The sequence below is a fragment of the Amblyomma maculatum genome, chromosome 10 (assembly GCF_055883805.1).
Source record: "Amblyomma maculatum isolate TAMU_Amacu chromosome 10, ASM5588380v1, whole genome shotgun sequence".
Lineage (NCBI taxonomy): Eukaryota > Metazoa > Arthropoda > Arachnida > Ixodida > Ixodidae > Amblyomma > Amblyomma maculatum.
In genome coordinates this window covers 68,099,528-68,120,601 of record NC_139353.1, presented here as the reverse complement: position 1 = coordinate 68,120,601, position 21,074 = coordinate 68,099,528, and the positions used below count along the sequence as shown (strand labels likewise).

General features: G+C 44.3%; 1 protein-coding gene across 1 annotated transcript; it reads left to right on the top strand.

Moving 5' to 3' along the window:
- Positions 1-1,830: 1,830 nt before the first annotated feature.
- LOC146176741 (epoxide hydrolase 4-like) lies at positions 1,831-20,802 on the top strand. Its single transcript, XM_084582941.1, has 6 exons — positions 1,831-2,157; positions 10,178-10,302; positions 12,601-12,713; positions 15,873-16,041; positions 16,629-16,765; positions 19,587-20,802. Exons 1-6 carry the CDS (start codon positions 1,882-1,884, stop codon positions 19,862-19,864), a joined length of 1,098 nt encoding a protein of 365 aa, XP_084439067.1. The 5' UTR covers positions 1,831-1,881; the 3' UTR covers positions 19,865-20,802.
- Positions 20,803-21,074: the final 272 nt, after the last annotated feature.

The window sequence follows — 21,074 nt, the reverse complement described above, 5'->3', positions numbered from 1 at the left end:
TTGCCATCTGCCTGCTAGAAGGGAGAAGATCACAGAGTGTCACGAATCCAACTTGCAGAGGCTGTAGACACTATACAGAATTACTTTGCTCAACAATGGTTCCACTAAACAGTTAACTGCAGATGACAGTTAGGGGATCGGAGAAGCCAGAGTGAAAATTTGACACACGCTTTTACTATGCAAATGGCATTGCTTCAATTATTATCCTGATTAGCTACTTTTCTTTCCACTACCCCACAGAGTGATTCCGCAGAGTCCTTATTTAACTTTGTAGGCCTCATATAAAAAGGTTATTCGGTATAAATATGTCTACGGTGATGAGAAGCGCAGGCAACTTCACAGCCGGGCACCCACGAGAGAGAAATAGACAAGGTTTTTCAAAAGGTTAAGGTACTGAACATATAAGTAAAAGGTCAGAAGTATGCTGTTTTTCTTTCTTTTTACCCCCAATACCTTCCCTTTTCGAAATTTAGACTCCTGTACCGCTCATTTCAATTCCTGGGGAAACGCCCCGATTTCAAGCCCCAACTGGCCACACATTTTCAACATCTAGTAAATCAATGTTGGATTTTTCAGTAATAACATACTAAGACAAAAGCTACAGCTTGAGACAGACAGCTTTAACCACAGAGGAAGACTCGCGCAGCTGTTAAGGTAAAATAACTCTAACCTCATAACCAATCAAACGTAACAAGTCGATAAGAATTTCCTGGGCACTGCCATACTGCTTGTAGGGCATTTGTGCGCGCACACAATACTAGCACATGGGAAGTGGCAGAAACAGCTCGACAAAGAAGTGTTTCAGCACCTCCTTCCATATGATAAAGCCCATAACTGCACCCCTATAAGAAAGCAGTCTAAAGCAGGCGTTGATAGGCACCAATGCTAAAAACGAGCATTCAGAGGGCAGTGAAATCACTTTGCAACTGTACACCAGAAAGGCATGCCTACCTTCTGCGCAGTTTCCCGGAGGTGATCGTGAGAGTGCAGTTTGTATTCATTATACAATATGCCACACTACGTCACTGTGTTATGCAACAACGCATTATTGCAAGCTAGGCAATGAGGGTCAATCCTACGTTTCGATCAAACCCCAGCATCATTTAAAGAAACCCCTGAACGGCAATAAAATGTTTTCGTCGTTCAAGCCGTACTCTTAGCGGTCACTCACCCTAGGTCAACGGATCGGCAATCCACTAAATATGACAAAACTAACAACATTCAAGCGCAAGTGTAGGCAGTTGATGTGCGTCAATCAACAAGAAAACGGCTTCAGAAAGCACGAGCGCATTTCTCCTAGGTGCGATTAGAGGAAATTGGTGGCGCTTTTGTGATCCCCACAGCACGTGCACTGTAGTCAACTTCAGTTTATCCAACGAAAGTTTAAAACGATGACAGGAACGGTGTGGCACCAGCTTGCAGGCTTTTAACTCTCCGGCGATGGTCACAGCTGCTGATCACAAGAGCAGAAAAACTAAACCACTCTTCTGTAGGCTAGCACGCCTGTATTTTTTCGGGTAACTCCATCCCCATTCCTTTAAACACTTTCATTTGAGTCTCTGCCGAAGAAGATGCAAAGCCGCGCCGACCCAGCATAATAATCACTGGGCGCCGCCATTTTCCAGCTGCAGCGGAAGTAGTTAAATAAACTTTGCTTTAAAACCTTTTTTCTTTTAACAACAAACATTTACAAGTACACAAACAAAATTTAAAAATTGGTCGTTGATAACAAAATATTTATTAGTAGCAACTATTGTAGAGCTTGTTGAACAGACTTTTATTTACTGCGCATGCGCCGATCGCGTTCATTTTTTCCGATTTTGATACTTTTGATGCTTTTGATCTCGCCGATCTCGCCGCTCGAGCGTGTTTAAAGTGGTGATGAGGCACTGCAGGGAAGCCCAACTGGCGCAAGCACCAGTCGCAGCAAACCACAGCTCCAAGACGGCAGCGATGGCGTTCAAGACGTTGCGGCGTGGGCTGAGCCGCATTTTATTGGTGACAGTTGGAACGTGTATGGGACTCTGGACGTGCCTCAAGATCGGCGTGCAGGTGCTCTTCAAGGGAAAGTCTATACTGACGCCCAAGCAGCGACCCGAGGAGCCGGCCTGCCTTCGGGATCCGGCGCTGGGCTCCCACAAGTTCGTCACGTTGGAGGTTCGTGCTGGGTATACCCTCGGTCACTTCTTTACGCGGTTATTCTCATCGACCTATTTGTCACGCGCAAATTTACGCATCATCGTCTTCCTCTTACGATATATCACGCCGCAGATACGTCGCTTATCTAATTTGATCGCACTTTATTTTGCTTTCAACTTTTTGGATGTCAGCGCATGGTTGTGGGAGCGCCAGTTCGTTTGTGTGACTTTTCCCACGCTATGTCAAGGGTTAATTGATTATCGTTTCGCAAGACCGTATTACATTGTTAGCTCGAATGAGTTATATGCGAGGACAACCCGCATGTAGATCACGTCTTGGCAGCGGTATGAAGTTCGACACCGTCCTCAGTCGGTTATCGTTTGTCCCCCTCAACAGAAACTGATTCAGCGTTGTTTGTTAGCTTGCTGTGACGCCAAATTCTATCGCTTTGATATTAGCTTGCTCCGCGATTATCTTTGTGATTATATTTCGCTTTGAGAATACGCTTCGCCCGTCACGTCGGCAAAAGGGTCGCTCCCTGTTGTTAACTGTGAATGTGTTATCGAATATTCTCGTAATCGTCGCGCAAGAGAAGTTGCCGATTAGCAGCAGTGGGGTGACGTGTCAATGTTCCTCTGCATTTTCTGACGGCAGTTGAGTGCGCGTGATTACGATCCCTTGACCCTGCAGTGTACGGCCTCCGTGACAAGTATCGACGCAGAACCGCTGAGGCCGGTGTCAAGTGGTTCTGCACGGCTGTTCACGTGAAGCTTCACCAGCAGCGCACCGGTAACACAACCTCAGCAGCCCTGTCAGCGCTCTGACGAGGCATGTCCGATGAGGTTATTGATGCGCCGGAATGGAGAACCCCCTCCTGTCCGCGGCCCCTCTCATGACGGGGGTCTTGTTTGCTTGTTTGGCGATGGGACACGGCCAAAACGATCTCGGTTGACAAGCGCTGGCAGGCTGGGAACGAATTCAAGCAAACACAAACCGCACCCTGGCGCGCCTGTACAAAAATGCGAACGCGTCCTCGCGCCCCCAACTGGATTCGCTGCTTTTTGTGGGGTTGAATGTCTTTGCCGGCGCCTTTTTAGCTGCGCCCTTTTCTGTCGTCGTCTGGCGTGTCGGTCGTGTTGGTTTGATTTGTAGGCTTGAGACGTGTGCCTTCTTCGATGTGGGTTGTGTACGCACATCTGTTGACAGGCAAATAAGTTGAGTGCGACCTGTCATTTGCCAAGGCTCGGCGGCTGGGTATGCGCGCGACTCGTAGCTCATTCATTCGTTCGTTCGGCTCCGGCGCCTCTTGTGATGACGCGTTGTATTTGAATAGTGGAATAATCTTCCGCTAGCGCGAAATTCGAAAGTGACAGTTCCGACTCGTGCTGAAATTCTGCAACAATTTTGGGAACAATGTAGAATTTTCAGACCAGGCTATATCGGCTTACAGAGGAGTACATATGTGTAGGTTATGCAGCTTTCTCCCTTTTTCTTTTTTTTTTTTTTGTTTTGATCCATCGCGGGAAAGGGAAAGAATAAAAGGGAAGGAAAAAAAGCCCCTCTGGTGACCTTGGCAGATGTCCGTTTGCGAAAGCGATGAGCGCACGGCCACGGTTAGAATTGTACTGTCGGCTGCTCCTCATCTTGCGAGGTCTCTCAAGCTGTTGTGCTAGCCGTTATAATTTTTCTTTCTTTCTTTCTTTCCTAATTTTTTTTCTTCTTTTTTTTTTTTTGCTATAGTAGAGACGTTTTTAGGTTTTGCTTCATAGCAGAAATAACTGTGTCGCGCTGGGCTCGGACGTGCAGCTTTTCCTTGCTGTTGATCTTTAATTCGCCATTGTCTCAGCTGCGGAGGTAAAAGGAAGCTTGTGTGGCGTGCACGTAAGCGCGCGCACCTGCCTCGGACCAACTCGTGCCTTTATAGTGGCCGAAGTCGCCCTCTTGCAACAGCTTTGTTCTCATGCTAGAAATATACATTTGCGCATGTGCGCAAGCATATGTTTCGCACATGCGCAGATGTGACGACGTCGTAAAAGAAAGTTTGTGTGGCGTCCACGTAAGCGCGCGCACCTGCCTAGCAGGAACTCGCAGAATTAATGGCTTTTGAAGTCATCCTTAGTTGCAACTGTTTTAGTTGCAACTGTTTTGCTGGCATGCCAGAAAAGTAGCAATTTGCGCATGCGCTCGCTTGAATATCATCATCATCATCAGCCTGATTATCCCCTTCAGGCGCGAATTAAATTTTCTGAAAGGAAAAATTTTTCCTTGTGTTATTCATGATCAGTAGACCAGACAGAAGTCAAGTGCAAGAAATTACGCCAAAATTTTCATATTTGAGCCCATTTTATTTGCGTCCACGTTTGTGGACATGGCGCCTCAAAGCTCCTACATGAGTGCAAACACTACAACATTTTCTTGTATTCTCTACTAAGTATGAGGAATGAATAAATGTTTTACTCTGAAAATACCTAAGGTACAGAAGAGTAGCCACTTGTTCAAGGCTTATGAAATAGATAAAAACAGTCATTCTGTGACGACAGGCAAAGAAAAATTCCGCATTTGCGGCAGCGAACGTGGCTCTTCGAAGTGCAGCCCTGGCGTCTGCATCATTGTGCATTTGGTATGCTCATAACCTGGGGCGAGTGGTTGGTGCCATCATAGCGCGTTGTGCTTGTTGGCAATGGCTCTGCATTGTGAGGCTTCTTTTTGATCTCCTGTGGACCTTCGTTGCTCGGTCGGCCTCGCTTCTTTGGGGGTGCTTTGTTGCAGGCGACTAAGCTATTAGCCACATCACTCTGAAATGCGAGCAAATCTAATGTGCTTTTTTTCAGCAGTTGCATATTGTTTGCATCTCTGATGTACTCCAACCAACTGTTGCAAAGAGCAAATGAAACAAAATGCGATATTACTCGCACCGGCCACTTCCTTGTTCTTGTGCGCAGTGGGTAGAGGGACATGAAAAAATCCATCTTGTCGACGCCTCCCATGTACTTGTTGTACGCGAGGATGACTTGAGGGCATTCAATGTCGATGTGTGATTTAGAAGACTCGCTCCACCTTCGTACAGTGCCTGCTTCGCCTAAGCCCACGGCGGTTGAAGCCATGTTCACAATACTGTTGTCATGCCAGCGCACAAGAACAATGTCGCCATTTTCTGAAAAGAACTTCCCCTTCCTTCCTTCTTTAATTCTTCCTCAGTTTTCATAGAGCCACGTCAATGGTTTCTTACTCGAGCGAGCGCGCTTGCCTCATTTTCTTGTTCCTTGTCCTCGTTTTTCTCGTGCGCACAGAACGGTGTCTCGTAACAATATTTTCAGCACTAAGGCGCCATGTCCACGTTTGTGGACGCGCAATTCTGAGAGCCCACCAAAGCATTCCTTCTTTGCCTAAGGTAATGAAATTCAGCATGCCCCTTCTACATTACCTTACTGGCATGTTTCACATGACAAATTCCGTTTTTCACGACCATTTGGAAAGAGAGCACGCGAAAATAAGATCAACTTACTCGCCCCGCCGTAAAACGTGGAGACGTCCATCTTGACTTCTTGTTTACAAACACATTTCGATGTACCTGCAACAGACGGCGCCACATACTTGACAGGGAGGGGCCAGTTGTTTTGTGCGCCAAATTCAAAGGTGGGAACACGCCTTGCGAGCAAGCTACGACGACATTTGGGTCGCGTCCACATATGTGGACGCAGCGCCTGAAGGGGTTATACCCACTGCAGGGCGAACGCCCCTCCCATATTTCTCCACTTAACCCGGTTCAGTGCTAGCTGCATCCACTTGACCCCTGCGAACTTCTTAATCTCATCCGCCCACCTAACTTTCTGTCGCCCCCTGCTACGCTTTCCTTCCCTTGGAATCCAATGTTATGCCACTAATAAATATCGTAGTCATGAACATGCACGTAATGTATAAGTGCAGCTTCATGCAAATGTGCATGTTTTTTTTTATATTGTTTGAACTGTAAAGCAGATATTCTCAAAGCAAATCTTACCCGTTGAGTGCGCCTAGATAGCAGAAATTAATTGAGACAATTCGCTTTCTACATATAACTTATGCATGATGGATTAGCGAAATATTTGATGTCCACAATCATTTCGTTCCTTTCTTTATGATATCAGGACTGTCGATGCCAAGAGCAGTGCCAAAAAGGCAGATGTAGCTTCATAATGAAACTAACAAATTGATTGTTCTTACATAAATACGAGCAGGCAATTTAGATTAGGGGACATTGGATGAACAAATATAAACTTAGAATGGCTAGATGTGAGTGTTCTAGCTCACTTTGCTTTCTGTTAATCGTAACTTTTTGTTTTATTACAATATCAACTGCCCTTGGCTATACGTAAACCTGCCATATAATATGCCGTAGTCAGATTTAGCTCAGGAGTTAGGGGGCTAATGCTCTTCGAAGGCGGAATTCCAGCTGATAGACATTGCACTGTCGTGCATTCTATATTATGTGCAGGGCAGTTGACTGTGATGTTATAAGAATAGGTTGATGCCATTGGTTGATGGGTCTCCCACCCATGAGGAATGATTTGTGCGTGATACCTTATTGCACAAAGGTAACTGGATAACAGGTATAGCATTTCTGTTGTAGCTGTCAACGTCTATCGCAGCTGTGGCATGTAATGTGAGAATAACACTTCAGGAAAAGCATGGAAGAGCCAGAACTGAAATCTTGCTTTTGGAAGTATGAGTCTCCAAGGGACGGGTCCTGTTGAATGAAAGTAACATATAACGTAACCTTGTGTTATTTAGTGGTTCAGGTGTTTAAACTGCGCTTGCTAACTTGATGGCATATGCTTCACTGCTTGCATGCATCTATTTATTTATTCATTGAAGCTCTCAGAGCTTTAGGAGAAGCATTGTAGAGGGGAGGAAGAGATACTCTCACAGATAAGATACTCTCAGAGCTTTAGGAGAAGCATTGTAGAGGAGAGGAAGAGGAAAACACCTTTATTGGTGTTCTTAATATAGATGCCTAATATATCTACGGCCAACTGGATCACTGCTCACTGTTCTTTCTTGTCAGCTTGGAGGGACTGGGCTACATGGAAGACGGACTGAAATACTTAAGCATAAGCACAAAGAATAGAATACAAACACAAAGCAAGAAATGCAAATACAGGTAAATGAAGGCAGAAACATTAAAAGAAAGCTTGAAAAAGGAGAAGAGGTAAGAGAAATGGCAGCAAAATAGTAACAGTGTGGAAGTGTGGTCTAGCTACGGGCATGCAGTTAATTAATGCTTCTTATAACATATTAGTGAGGACTCTAAAAAATGATCTGTGTATGGAGGGGAAAGAAGTGTGACTAACGCTATCAGTATGATCATAATCGTTAAAAAAGGAAGTAAATCAGTTGATTCTCTATGCCTTCAAGGATGTCAACTAACATAACGCAACTAGGATCCCACATCGAGCATGGATGCTGAAAGTTAGTACTAGTTATGGCGAGAAGTGGTGTACCTTGGTTATTGCTGCCAACCCATCTTTAAGATGCGAATGACTGATCCTGTACCAGTTTTCTTTGTCTTCGTTTCCTGGCACGTGCATTTAACCACATCTCTGCAGCCTTAATTCTGTGTGATGTTAAAGAAAATTGTATTTTTTCTGAGAAGGGGGGGGGCACAGTGGCAACTGTATAACTGAATCGAAGTATACTGCCTACTTCTAGGCACACCTTTTTGACAGTTTTGCTGTCTGGTTGGAGAAAGCAGTAATTTTAGGCTCACGGCAGGCAATACTTTCTCTCCGGTGACACCCCAAATACAGGAAAACTTAAGAGTGATCTCTAGAACCTCTGCTGCCAGAGCAGTTGACCACGGGTAGTATGAAGAAAGTAAAAGTAAATTAAGTGTCATTGAAAGATGAGTTGACAAAAATTGACAAGTGTAGAGCAGTCAATAAGTTGCCTGCACACATGTGGTGGTGGTACTTCCAAAATGTTTATCTGAATTTATCCGAATTCTGCTCACTCAGGCTCATTTCAATATTTCTGCTCTAATTACTCATACTACTTCCACGCTTTTGTAGAATTACTGGCATATGTAGCATTTTTATAGAGTTGTACGTTTTATGACCTGGAGAGGATTAAAGGTTTCATTGCATTTCCGTAATTATGTTATACTATATGGTTGCATCCAAATTAAAAATTGTTTGCGCACTGGACATTGTATTTATTACATAACACACATCTGTTCAGTCTTTCCTGTGTTGGTAAATGATAAGGAACAAGCTTGTCATACGCATTCTGCTTGCAGTGTGTAGATAAGAGCAAACTCTTGTGAATAGCTGGAAGGACACTTTCTGACCTTGTCATGCTTTTTGAGCAAAGTGAAGGTGACTGATATTGAGATGTATAAAAATTAGTAGGAAAAGACTAGAGTAGTTTAATGAGTGTTTTTAAGTTAGCCGGTAAAGGATGTGGCAAAGGCACTGTACTAACAGCACTGGCTGGAATTCCATCTTTGCTCTGCAGGTTTAATCAAAGCTTTGAGCACGTTTACTTTTACCTGGCATGTCACAGTTGATGTGCAAAAGTGCTAGATATGGGCCGCTCAGTCATCCATGGCAGGAGTCCTGAAACGTTGCAAGAGGAAACGACCTTCAAGTGAACCGGATAATAACATCAGGCACTGTTTTTCAACACGAAAGTCTCCACTTGTTCAACTCGTTGCATTAAAACAAATTAGTATCCAGAATATAAAGGAGACGTAGTGCTTTTCAACGGAGCGTGTCTACAGGCCAGAAGCACAACAAGGCCCTGTAAAGGTTTTGCTTTCAAGTTGAGGCACCTGAAGCGATGCATCTTTACCACTTCCAGGCTTTTAAGCCGTAAACTCTTGCTTTTAGTAATAATAATAATAATAACAATTGGTTCAGAGGAAAGGAAAGCTGCAGTATCTGTCACACTTGTTTCTCTGGACACCTTAACTGCACCCTAACATAAGGAAGTAAGGTGGAAATGAAAGTGGAAAGAGGAGCCATAGTGGAAGCTACAGAGTAATTTCGACCACCTGGAGATCTTTAACGTGCGCTGACATCGCACAGCACACGGACGCCTCTTTGTTTTCCTCCATCGAAACATAGTAGGCGGCGGTCAGGATAATGGATCCCTTTTTCTGAGTTTCGAGCGTCATGTACATCTTTGAAGCGAAAATTGATACTGCAGTTCATCAGGTATTTAACAGACTCTAGTGCTATATCTGTGTTGCAATATTTAACCATTATACAGGGTCTTGAATATTTGGAGACTGGGATTTAAAAAAATCCTTATGCAAAATCTACTACCCCATTCCAGCTGAAATAACTTTCACAAAGTAGCAAAATATCGTCTACGTTATCTGATAAGTGATTCAACATCGGTACTTGCCTAGATTTTCCGAAATCGAGAAAAAAATCTGCTCTCGGCGGCGTGCACAATTTTTGCAGAAGAGAGTCGAAAAGCTATTTTGACATGATGCGTCATCTGTCGAGCAGTGAGACAAGCTCCATCCCGGCCGTCGGCGTGCTTGCCTCGCTGCCCGACAGATGACGCATCATGTCAAAATAGCTTTTCGACTCTCTTCTGCAAAAATTGTGCACGCCGCCGAGAGCAGATTTTTTTCTCGATTTCGGAAAATCTAGGCAAGTACCGATGTTGAATCACTTATCAGATAACGTAGACGATATTTTGCTACTTTGTGAAAGTTATTTTAGCTCGAATGGGGCAGTAGATTTTGCATAAGATTTTTTAAAATCCCAGCCCCGAATATTCAAGACCCTGTATATAGGACTGAAATTTAGAATGCAGCTTAAAAGATGAATCACCATATTTTTTTTCCATTGTGAAATGTCACCTTTTTAATGCCCTGGATGTACTAGTACGGTCACTGGTACCCTTCACTTACACCCCAACTCTCCTTCTATTCCTTTTCCACTTCCCCCACTGTGGAGTGGCAGGCCATGGTTACTTATTCCACCTTTCCTACCATTAAATTACTCTCGCTCTCTCTCTCCTCTTCGTACCTTCACCCATAATGCAGGACGTGTCCCTGCATTATGTGTCTTCTGGGAGCCAGGAGAACCCACTGCTGCTTTTCCTGCATGGCTTTCCAGACACGTGGTACACCTGGGAGAAGCAGATCCACCATTTCCAGAAGGACCACTGGTGAGGGGGGCGCAGGGCTTGGGCATGCGCTTCGCAGGAGCACTACTTTGGGAAGTGTTGCAGAATGATCAAGCTGCGGTGCAAGAGTTTGCAATTTAAATTGCAGCTCAGTTATACTCACTGTAGTGGATTACTAGCTTTCTTCTTCTTGGATTGGTGCGTCGACATAAATGCACAAGCATGCTCTGTTCACAGATAACCTTCTTTTTTGGCTGTTTCTCTATGGTTTGGTTTGGTTCGGTTTGGGGGAGGGGGATTTAACATCCCAAAGCAACTTTTATTTATTTAAAACACTGCAAAAACATGTATGGTCCCATCAGGAGGGGCACGATCATTGTTCGAGGCATGAATTTCCTAGCGTATGCAGATAACATTAGTAGAGAAAAAAAGATATTCAGTCAGAAGTGTACTATGAGGGATGCTGTTTCTTTATGGTGTCACTGGTGTAGCCAGAAGAGGGTCGGGTACTCTGGTTCTCTCTTCTAAGGTGTAAAAACCTTGGCCTATAAGAAGGTTTAAAAAAGTCTGGTCCTTTCGTCTAGTGGGGTGTAAAATCTGGTTCTTTCTCCAACGATGTGAAAACCCTGGTGCTCCTTTCCAAGATGGTGTTAAAAATTTGGCTGACTGTTTCAGGGGTCAAAAAGAAAGCTTGGAAGCTCTTGAAAGTCTCCTCAACCCTCGAGCATTTATCTGCTCTCTTTTTGCAGCTGGAAATTCGGGAAGTTGTGTGGCCTTCTTCTGCAGGTGACTCAGTGCAGCATGCAGGCAGCTGTAGATGGTATTTGACCTTATATTACCAGCTTCTCACTATTACTGGGAAGATTTAATTTCCCAGTTGTAATGCATAGAGTTCAATGCTTGATTCAATAAATAAAGCTCTTAAACTGAAAATACAGCAAATATTGGGGACTGTAGGAAGTAGAAAAATACTTCGAAAAAATTGTGCATCAGTTACCTAACGCTTCAGGAAAATTTCACTAATAAAGAAATAAAGAAAGGAAACATTGTTCCTAGGGGGCACAAACAAAAACGCTCCAGGAACATTTTTTCTGGGGAAACAATGTATGGACTCTGTCCAGTTGTTTTATCTCGAGCATTGACGCTTTATCTTCTTTGGATGAAGTTATAATTGCTGCCTGTTTTTCACATCTGTCTGCTGTTCAAGCACTGCAATGTCAGTTGCTATAGCAATCGTCTTTTCCTTTATCTTTTAAAAGCACACGTATGTGTATAACCGAGGGTAGCATTCGGCACAGTTTGGGAAAAGTAGCACGGTATTGATAGATGTGGAGTCGGTGTGGCGTACACTCGGTAACTGAATGTGACCAAAAAGAAATGAGGAGCATGTTATATTGGAGTGAACAGTTTTAGCTTAGCAAGGGGTGTGCTGGGAGGTTGTATTGCCAACTCAGTTCATTGGTAAGCAGTAAATTAATTTAGCAGCAGGGAATATGAAAATGTCTGTTTTGAATTTAGGTAATCATTTGGTGATGACATTGTGCAGTGTGGGTGGGATTGGTGCCTTGAATTGCCACTTTATTTTTATGTGGCGTGTGTAGCAATGTTTTTAACTCCATGGTTTTCTGTTGACAATAACCTTTCTGTCTCTATAGAAACAACTTCAGCTTTTGAATTCGGAAGGAATACACTGCTGTCCTTGCCTCGACATCCTTAACTGCGTTGCCTAAGGATGGAGAAAGTGCTCCTAAGTGGACTCGCAGAAGGGGCTTGATAAGAGATTGTGATTTGTTTTTGTCTGGTTTAACGAAAGGGTTATGCATTGGCCTGAAACTATTTGAAGGGGCCTAATGTAGAAGGACGTTCCGTACAAGTTGCAATTTGATAGGGAGCCATGCATATTTTTGTTAGTGTATTGACACGTTTTCATCCCTTGCCTGTTTAGAAGGTAACAAGCTTACCAAACAAGCATGAAGAGGGTCAGGAGGGTCAGAAATAAAAAAAATCAAGTATTAGGAAAAAGAAGATGCAGCGGTGATGTAAGATGGAATGACTGCATCATAGACTGCCAGTCATAAAATCATAACCATCACTTGGGTAAAGGAGGAATCAGCTTGAAAGAGGAACGACGACAGTATGAAGTAACATTACAAGGCTGAGAGGTATGCCATGAGGAGCGTAGGCAGAAGGGAGAAATGCATGTCCTCATATGTGCAGAAAACACAGAGGTCCCACAGAAGTTGAGTATTTGGACTGCCTTTGGGGCATTCCGGAGAAAAAAATCAGTTTTTCTATCTTGAGCTCCATTGTTTGGGGGTTCGTCTCCTGCTTCCTTTGCAGGGTGGTGGCGGTCGACATGCGAGGCTGCGGTCAATCGACCAAGCCGCAGAATGTGGAGGACTACCTCATGTCACGCCTGGTCGAGGATGTCAGGGGCCTCATTCTCTCTTTGGGTAAGCTGCCTACATTGCTGTCCTGTCGGCCTCTTCCCAACTTGCTCTTCACATAGGTGCATTGCATTAAGTTTAGGTGATGTAGCAACAAAAAAGGGTCGGGGAATTCTATATTCTGGTTTGTTGTTGATAACGATTTGTCTGGGTTATATTTCTCTTCATCCCAACCATTAGAGTGCTACAGATGAGCAGAAACCTTTGTATGTTTTGAGCAGACACGGAGAATGCCAATAGTGCCTTGGCATTGCTTCTTAATTTTAACATACATTTTTTTCATGAAATGGTACCAAAATGTTCGCTTCTTTTATTTAAGGAAATGATAATTTGGTTTCGAGTAGAGCCTAAAAGACACCATAAAATTTTGTTGTTCTTCTATATAGCAACCATTATTACGAGTATTTGCTTCAGATGGAAATGTGGCTGCTTCAGTGTCAAAGCTGTTTCTAAAGTTTCCAATGCGATTAATATAAATGTCACAAAATGTTTGTCACACCAAATGCTTTCAATGAGTGTACATCAAAAGCTACCCCAGACTACTGTTTCAAGACGAAGACAATGTTTCGGTACCCTTGTCGCCACCTTTCTGCAATTCAAAACAATGCTTAGGGTGAGCCCTACTCGTCTTGAACGTAATCGGAATGCTGGGAAGTACGCGATGAGCTGGGCTTGTTGCGAGCAGAAATGACAGGTGACAGACCTGGTACATCTAAGTTGGCTGGGGGGGGTTAAGGTTTCGTTTTGTGAAATGGTGAAACTCTCTCAATTGTTAGTTTCTGTGACCGGAGGAGTGTAGCTGAATCTCCCTTCAATGCTTTACTGGAATCGTGTGCTAGAAACTGCGGAATCTGACTGAAGGTTCTCTTAGAGATGTTTTGGCAACACTGAAAAGGATAAACACGAGAGCCGAACGACATCCCCTGCTTGCACAGGGGGCAGCTTTACTGCAGCATACACTGTTTTGAGAGAGACGAGCAATATTGCATTTCATAATGTGCTTACGGTCACTGGTGGGTTAAGGAAGGTTAATGTTAAAGTTCCCTTGGCAAAGTACCTGAATGTCGAGCTTAAAGCGTTAGCAAAACGGAACTAAGGCATCGTCTTCACTTTCATTTCCTGTGCTTGTTTGGACTGGCCTCATTCAAAATGCCATGTCACACACTGCAATATTTATTTCTTATTGTTGCACATTAAGCATATTTAAAGCATATAATAATCATGCCATGGGATCGGGAGCTTCCGGACGTGCAAGCTGGGTTTCGCAAGGGCAGAGGAACTAGAGACCAAGTTGCCAACCTTCGCTGGATCATGGAAAAAGCAAGAGAGTTCCAGAAACCCATCTACTTCTGCTTTATTGACTATGCGAAAGCGTTTGACTGCGTAGATCACAGCAGATTGTGGCAAGCTCTCCAAGAGATGGGAGTTCCAATTCACCTCATCTGTCTCCTCAGGAACCTGTATGAAGGGCAAGAGGCCACAGTCAGAACTGGGCATGGTCTTACTGATTGGTTTCCGATTGAGAAAGGAGTGAGGCAAGGCTGCATACTGTCGCCCTGCCTATTTAACCTATATGCAGAGTGCATCATGAGGAAGGCTGGTCTGGACGAGTCTTCAGCTGGAGTGAAGATTGCTGGAAAACGTATCAACAACCTTAGATATGCGGATGATACCACTTCAATGGCAGAAAGTGAAGCGGAACTCAAGAGACTTCTGATGTGCGTACAAGAAGAGAGTGAGAAGTTTGGGCTTAAACTGAACATTAAAAAGACAAAGATCATGGCGTCTTGCCCTATCAAGTCCTGGAGCATCAAGGGACAAGAAGTGGAAGCTGTGACAGATTTTCTCTTCTTGGGCTCCAAGATTACCTCGGAAGAAGACTGCAGCCATGAAATTAGGAGACGCCTGCTTCTGGGAAAGAGAGCAATGGTTAGCCTTGACCGCCTAGTAAAGAGCAGAGACATTAGTCTGCCAACCAAGATCCGTATAACTCGTGCTATGGTCTTTCCAGTTGTGATGTATGGATGCGAGAGTTGGACTGTGAAAAAGGCTGACCGCCGAAGAATTGACGCGTTTGAACTGTGGTGCTGGCGAAGACTCTTCAGAGTTCCTTGGACTGCCAGAAGATCAAATCAGTCAATATTGTCGACCATAAACCCTGACTGCTCATTGGAGGGTCAAATTCTAAAGTTAAAGCTCGGCTACTTTGGTCATCTGATGAGAAGAGAGGAGTCGCTGGAGAAAGATTTGATGTTGGGAAAGGTTGAGGGTCGCCGGAGAAGGGGTAGGCAGCGAACGCGATGGTTAGATGGCATCCTCAAGGCACTGCAGATGAAATTATGTGATGTTAGGAAGATAGTGAGAGACCGGAAAGCGTGGCGTGATATGGTCAATAGGGTCACGAAGAGTCGGACACGACTGAACGACTGAACTGAACTGAATCATGCCATGAGAATGAGTACTATTTGTATGTTAGTTCATTGCTTGGACTGATAAGCATTTATGTGGTCACCGTTTTTTTACAGGCATAAAGCACCTTTGAAACTTTGTGAACAAAATTTTACGCCTGACTTGACTTTTCATATCTTGCACGGTTAGACTGCTGATGCTGCATTAGATATTTCGACAGTATATAACTGCATAGATTCAACATTCGATAGTTATGGGGCCGCTTGAACTTCATAGTAATCATCATTGATATATCTTGTCAGTGTGTATTCATGAAGTAAGCAAAAAAAAAAAAAATGCCTTCAACTTTCATGCTGTAGAGAGGCTCAAAAAACTGTGCCATTTTGTGCTTGACATTTCAGATGCACTCTACACTTTTCAGTGTTGAGCTAGTTTCATCCCAGTTTTAGAGTAAGTTGTTGTTATGTCAAAATAACTTGCCTGGAGGACAGAAAGATGAGATCATTGAGAATGCTAAACAAAATGAACAAGGGGTGATGGGGAGCCTCAGCCAGCAAAAAATGACCATTTTCGTTTCGATATAGTTATTAAAAAAAAAAACCTCGAAGAGTTGTCCGTTAAGTGGTCAGCCTACAGCGTTGCAGTTAAGACAAAATGCTATGGTACATTGCACTCATACACGTGTAAGGACCACTGTTTGAGCTGTGCCTCATTTTTCGCTTTCTCTCTCTCCTCTGCTTTGTGCACTGATTGTAGGACGCAAGACGGTGACGGTGGTGGGCCATGACCTGGGTGGCATTGTGGCCTGGGTGCTGGCCACCAAGTACGAAGACTTGGTTGACCGGCTGGTGGTCATCAATGGACCCCACCCGCTGGCCTTCCGCTACCAGCTGGAGAACAGCTTCGCCCAGATGCTCAAGTCATGGTCAGTCATTGCCTGCAGTCACCGCCGTTCAGGTTTTTCTAAGGCGCCCTTTTATGCTAGAGCTAAGCTACGCTGTTTAGTGCAAGCTCATGCAGACAAGCAGATAGTGGGGCTAGGGTTATAACAGGCTCAGTGACGCTTTCGTTGTGTGGATTCGACCCACTCTTTTTTTTTTTCAGAAGCGCAAGACAACTCCATTAGCATAACATGTAATATGAGGTGACAAACCATATTGAGGAAAATATGGTCTTTTCCCACATGTGGAGCACACCGTACCAACTTGTGCTGTCTGCTTGGCGGGTATCCATCATGCAGTTGCTGAAATTTATGCGCATGACAAGTATTTTATTCCTCGTATCAAATAAGTCATGTACTTTGCCTTAAGAACAGGTGGTTATCAGTGCTGCTTGAAAGGCCGCACTTCCTTCCCCTTGCGTTTGATTTCTGCGAATCGTCGGCCTCCGATTGGGAGCTTGTGTAATTTTTGCAGCACCGAATCCGTTATGTCTATTTGGCTTGTTTGTCATAATCCATGCATCTTGTGTCGGCACTGCCACGTTCGTGACTTTGTTATTTTTTTCTCACAGGTACATGGTCACATTCCAAACCCCCAAGCTACCTGAAGCAATTCTCAAGGTCAACGACTTTCAGCTCATCGAGAAAGCTATTGGAACACGTGAAACAGACTTCAACGAGGTTGTGAAGCATTCCATCTCGCAGCCAGGTAGGTACTTCGGCATTCTCCGTGTTCACGACTGGTTTGGTTACTTAACTATTCTAAAGCTTCTATCGCAAAGTGGGCAACGATGCAGCTGCCTGAGGTCTGAGTGGCCATCAGGGGTATAGCTGCTTGGCATATTGCCTTAACTGCTGTGCATTTCTAGATTCCAGATTTTGGTTCTAATTGCTGTTGCAGAGCAGAGTTGGAGCTCGCTCTTGAGCATTGTTTGTGAAGATGCACCGCACTCACTACAACATCTGGTCAAAAACAAAAAGGGCGATCTTTTTGGGCAACTTCACATGCGTTTAGGGTTCCTGAAATTGTGTAAGCAGAAAGATTGGGTTTTCAATGGCATTTCAACTCTGAAAACTTCAAATGCATCGAAGAAGAGCCAGGTTTCTGCAATAGAAGTAGAGCTTGCCAACAATGGCAGTCAGACCACGAGCCTGTGGCTGCGGAAGTCTTGAAAGTTAGGGCTTACCAGCTTGGGAGACTTAAAGACCCAACCTGGGGCAAGTTTAAAGCCGATAGGTGTTGGCTTACAAACTTTATGTAAAGTGTAGCTAGATTTTTGCTTCGGAGGTCAACAAACAGCCATCTGATAGGAACGTGCAAATTAAACTCTGATGTTGTTTATCTAGTGTTACATTAAAGTGGTTGCAACAAAAGGTTGGTTGTTATCAGCACAAAGAATATTTTCGCTCTTGAAGCATGAAGGTCTAGTACACATCACAGTCAAAGGTGTAGCACTTTCTTCTTTTTTTTTTTTTCTTTTTGCTGACAGTGAAAAATGGTACAGCTTAATAAATGTGGTATTCCTGTTTTCAGAGTTGCTATGGAGGCCAGTTTCTTGGTTGGTTTGTTGGTCAGTTTGGGGCGTGGGGTTAATGTCCTAAAGCGACTCAGGCTTTGAGAGACACCGTAATGGAGTGGTTCAGAAGAGACTAAAGCTGGAAGGAACAGAAATGAAGTTACCAAAAAAACAAGCAAATTTGCTCTACTTCCTAAGTAGCCTAAGTAGAACTGCCTTACATGACTATGCATGGAGCCCCAGCTCAGACTGGACTCTCTTTGATCACGTGCGTTTTTACCCATTTAACCAGCAAAGAAATATTAGGCATGGTCATTGTCAGTGACGGACCCCACCTGAATTCTCCACTCGAAACAGTGGCATGCTGGACGGGCAATGCTCCGAGGGTTGGACTGGGCTTTGAACCTGGGCCCTGCTAGCAATAAAAACTGTTTCAAACAAGAAAATATGGCAACACTCTCTCTCTGGTTAGGGTGTCAAACCTTACCCCCTTGGGAGGCTCTCTTCCCACACCGCCTTACTTACATAGATGAAGTGCAGGTGCCGCTGTTTTTGCTGCAGTGGCTCATGGCAGTACGGTTCCGAGTCTTTGTTCCCACGTGGTGAATGCTTCTGGGAGACTGAAGTTCTACCTGAATGATGCTGGAGTTCAGGAATCACTGATAGTTTTCCACAATTGTTACTGTGGTGACAATGGAACTAAAGTATTCCGTTAGTGTAGTGCTTTTGCTAGTAAAAAAACAAAACAAAAGGCGAGTAAACACTGCTGTGTGGTATACACCAAATAGATTCAAGCCTGCGTCATGGTCTGAAATATGTCCTATTGCGCTTCGTTCTCTATGAACTCTACAATTGTTCTTCTAGCACAAATTATATGTTCCAAACTGTGGGAGAAAAAAATAAAAAATAAAATACGCCACGCAGGGAGTAGGTCCTCCCGAAATATATGACGCTCGAATGGTTACCATTCTAAATGCATACCTACCGGGGCACGTCGGTACGTTTTTTGAGTGCTGTGAAGTTTTCAGCATCCCTTATTGGCAGTGGTGGTTCTGTTCTCTGCAAGAAAATGTGTACAAGGTTAGGAAATAGAGCACTCAGTTTTCGTGGATTACAAAATTTCATTTGCTCTTTCTCGGCTTACTAACTGATGCTGCCAGACCCCCAACAAAGGCATTCGCATAAAGTGCACAACACATAAGTAGTGAGTTTGGTGCAGTGGGGTGTGTGATAAACCTCAGCGCCATTCCTTGGTACACTGCCAAATGAACGGGCCCATGTAAAACATCTCACTTTGGATTGTGTTACCCTTACTAGGCGAAGTTTGCAATTACTATATATATTGCCACATTAAAGTAGCTGCCCCCCCCCTTTCATTAACCTCATCTATATTAGTCTTCGCTGACCATTGATGCCACACTTCGATCTGTTCCAGCGGGATGAAACAAGATAGAGCAAGGATGCAATCGGGTGTGCAAAGAAAATAAACCTGCGAGGACACTATTGCAAGGACAGCAGTTGGAAGCTAATGGATATCAAATTCAAAAATGTATGCGGGGAAATTAAGGTCAGATATTCTTGCATAGCACCCAGTCTTTGGATGTACACGGCTGATGCAAGCTGGAATTCTCCAGTCAAATTTACATAAATTATTGGGGTGCAGAAATCCTTTAACTTTTCTATCACTACAAGTTAACTGAGTTTGAATTATAATGCTCTACAGGCCTTCTGGTATATACAAACGAACTGGGAGCACAAAAAGCAAGCAGTAAACACTTAAAGCCCTGCGAACATAATGTGCTTCAAACTAGCCAATGGCGTCTCTCATAGCCCGAGCCGTTTTGGGACATTCTACAAACCAAACCAAACTAGACAAAACACCAACTCTTAGATTGTGCAGTGTTCTCACCTGTGTGTTTCATATTTCCTTGCATCAAATTTGGCCATTGCCGACGCATTTCCCAATTGCCATTCATGCCGGAGCTATATTTTTTTTGCCTCTCCTTGCCGCAGGAGCGTTGACAGGGGCGTTGAACCACTACCGAGCCCTCTGGCGGCGAGACGAGCAGCTCCGGGACCTGCGCTTCCGCTACCTCAACACGCCCACGCTCATCGTGTGGGGCCAGCGCGACCAGTTCCTCACACTCAAGCTGGCCCAGCTCAGCATCCTGCAGGCATTCGGCCGGGTCGAGTACCTCGTCGACGCGGGACACTGGGTCCACCGGGAGAAGGCCGATCGGGTCAACGACCTCATCCGACAGTTCTTCAAGAACACCCAGGATCACCTTTAGTGCGCGTGCTGTGTGTGGTGTGTACATTGATGAAAAACGCTTGCAGCGGTGTTTGTCAAACTGGACCTGCGGGACAGGATTAGCGCGGCTGGACTTATGCGCTGCCGGGTGTGCACGGCCGGGCACGGAAATGTGGGTGTGCATGTGCGCGACTGTGTTTCGTGCCTCCGTATTTTGGCAGCTGAATTTGCAAACCGATTCCTCGTGGACAGCAACCAGATTTTCAGCACCGCGCTCTTATGCGTCCGGATGGACGTCGGATTTGTGAGACGTAGGTTCGGGCCACTGAATTGGATTAATGCGTACAGGTATCTGCTGCTGTACTGGGGTACAAGTAGCTTCGGCTGCATGAATACATGTTAGAAAGTTGGTTCTTGAGTGTGACGTCGGTGTGGAGGCTGTTGGGAGTTCGTCGCTCAGAGTCGGCTGTGAATAGGACCTGTTTTGTACATGAACTATGCATGAACAAAATGGCTGTACACAGCTCTTCATGCTAGTACGTTGAATGTTGGCATTTGCAGTCAGATTGTGCTAATATGATGTCAATTATAACATGCGAACACAAACGTCATATTTTAGTGTTTCTGTTTACCTGTGTGTTGAACAGGCATGTTATGCTATCTATTGTGAACATTAACGCCTGGCACACGTCTGACCACTGGTTATGCTCTAGCGTCACATGAGAGGCTTGGCTAGTAACGTGTCAATTTCATTGCATAGTTTTTGTCGTTTTTTTTTCTTCTTCTTTTTTTTTTCTTTTTTCTTTTTTTTTTTTTTTTGCAGTGCTGTGGTAGGGCATTTTGTTGTTTGCTGCCACCTGCAAGCTCGGTCCTGGGCATATGGTTAACAGTAGTTTTCAGAATGCAAGAATGGCCCCTGCCAAGAAATCTGAAAAGCTTGTCACAGCTCCAGCAAGCTGTTAACGACTTTTTTTTTTTGTTGTGTGGCCGATCTGCCATATTTAATTTGACGAAACCATTGAGCATGATTTACTAAACTGGCAGGCCAGCTAGCTTCTTATGATCAGTTAAATTGGCACAGTGTCCAGTTTTATGCTGACTGCCTTGTGTGCAGCTTTTTTCTAATCTTTAGGTCTTTTATGTGGGCAAATTCAAGGATGCCCTTGTGACATTGATCTCGGTGATATATGCCTGTCTTGTAAATTAGCGTTAGCTTTTTATTTTTATGGCAGTCTTTTATATTTTAATGG

Bases quoted from the DNA above. Each gene is read 5' to 3' on its own strand.
- LOC146176741 (XM_084582941.1), top strand. From the start codon at position 1,882: ATGAGGCACTGCAGGGAAGCCCAACTGGCGCAAGCACCAGTCGCAGCA. The intron at 2,158-10,177 runs GTTCGTGCTGGG...CCCATAATGCAG, and splicing joins ACAAGTTCGTCACGTTGGAG to GACGTGTCCCTGCATTATGT. The intron at 16,042-16,628 runs GTCAGTCATTGC...TTTTTCTCACAG, and splicing joins GCCCAGATGCTCAAGTCATG to GTACATGGTCACATTCCAAA.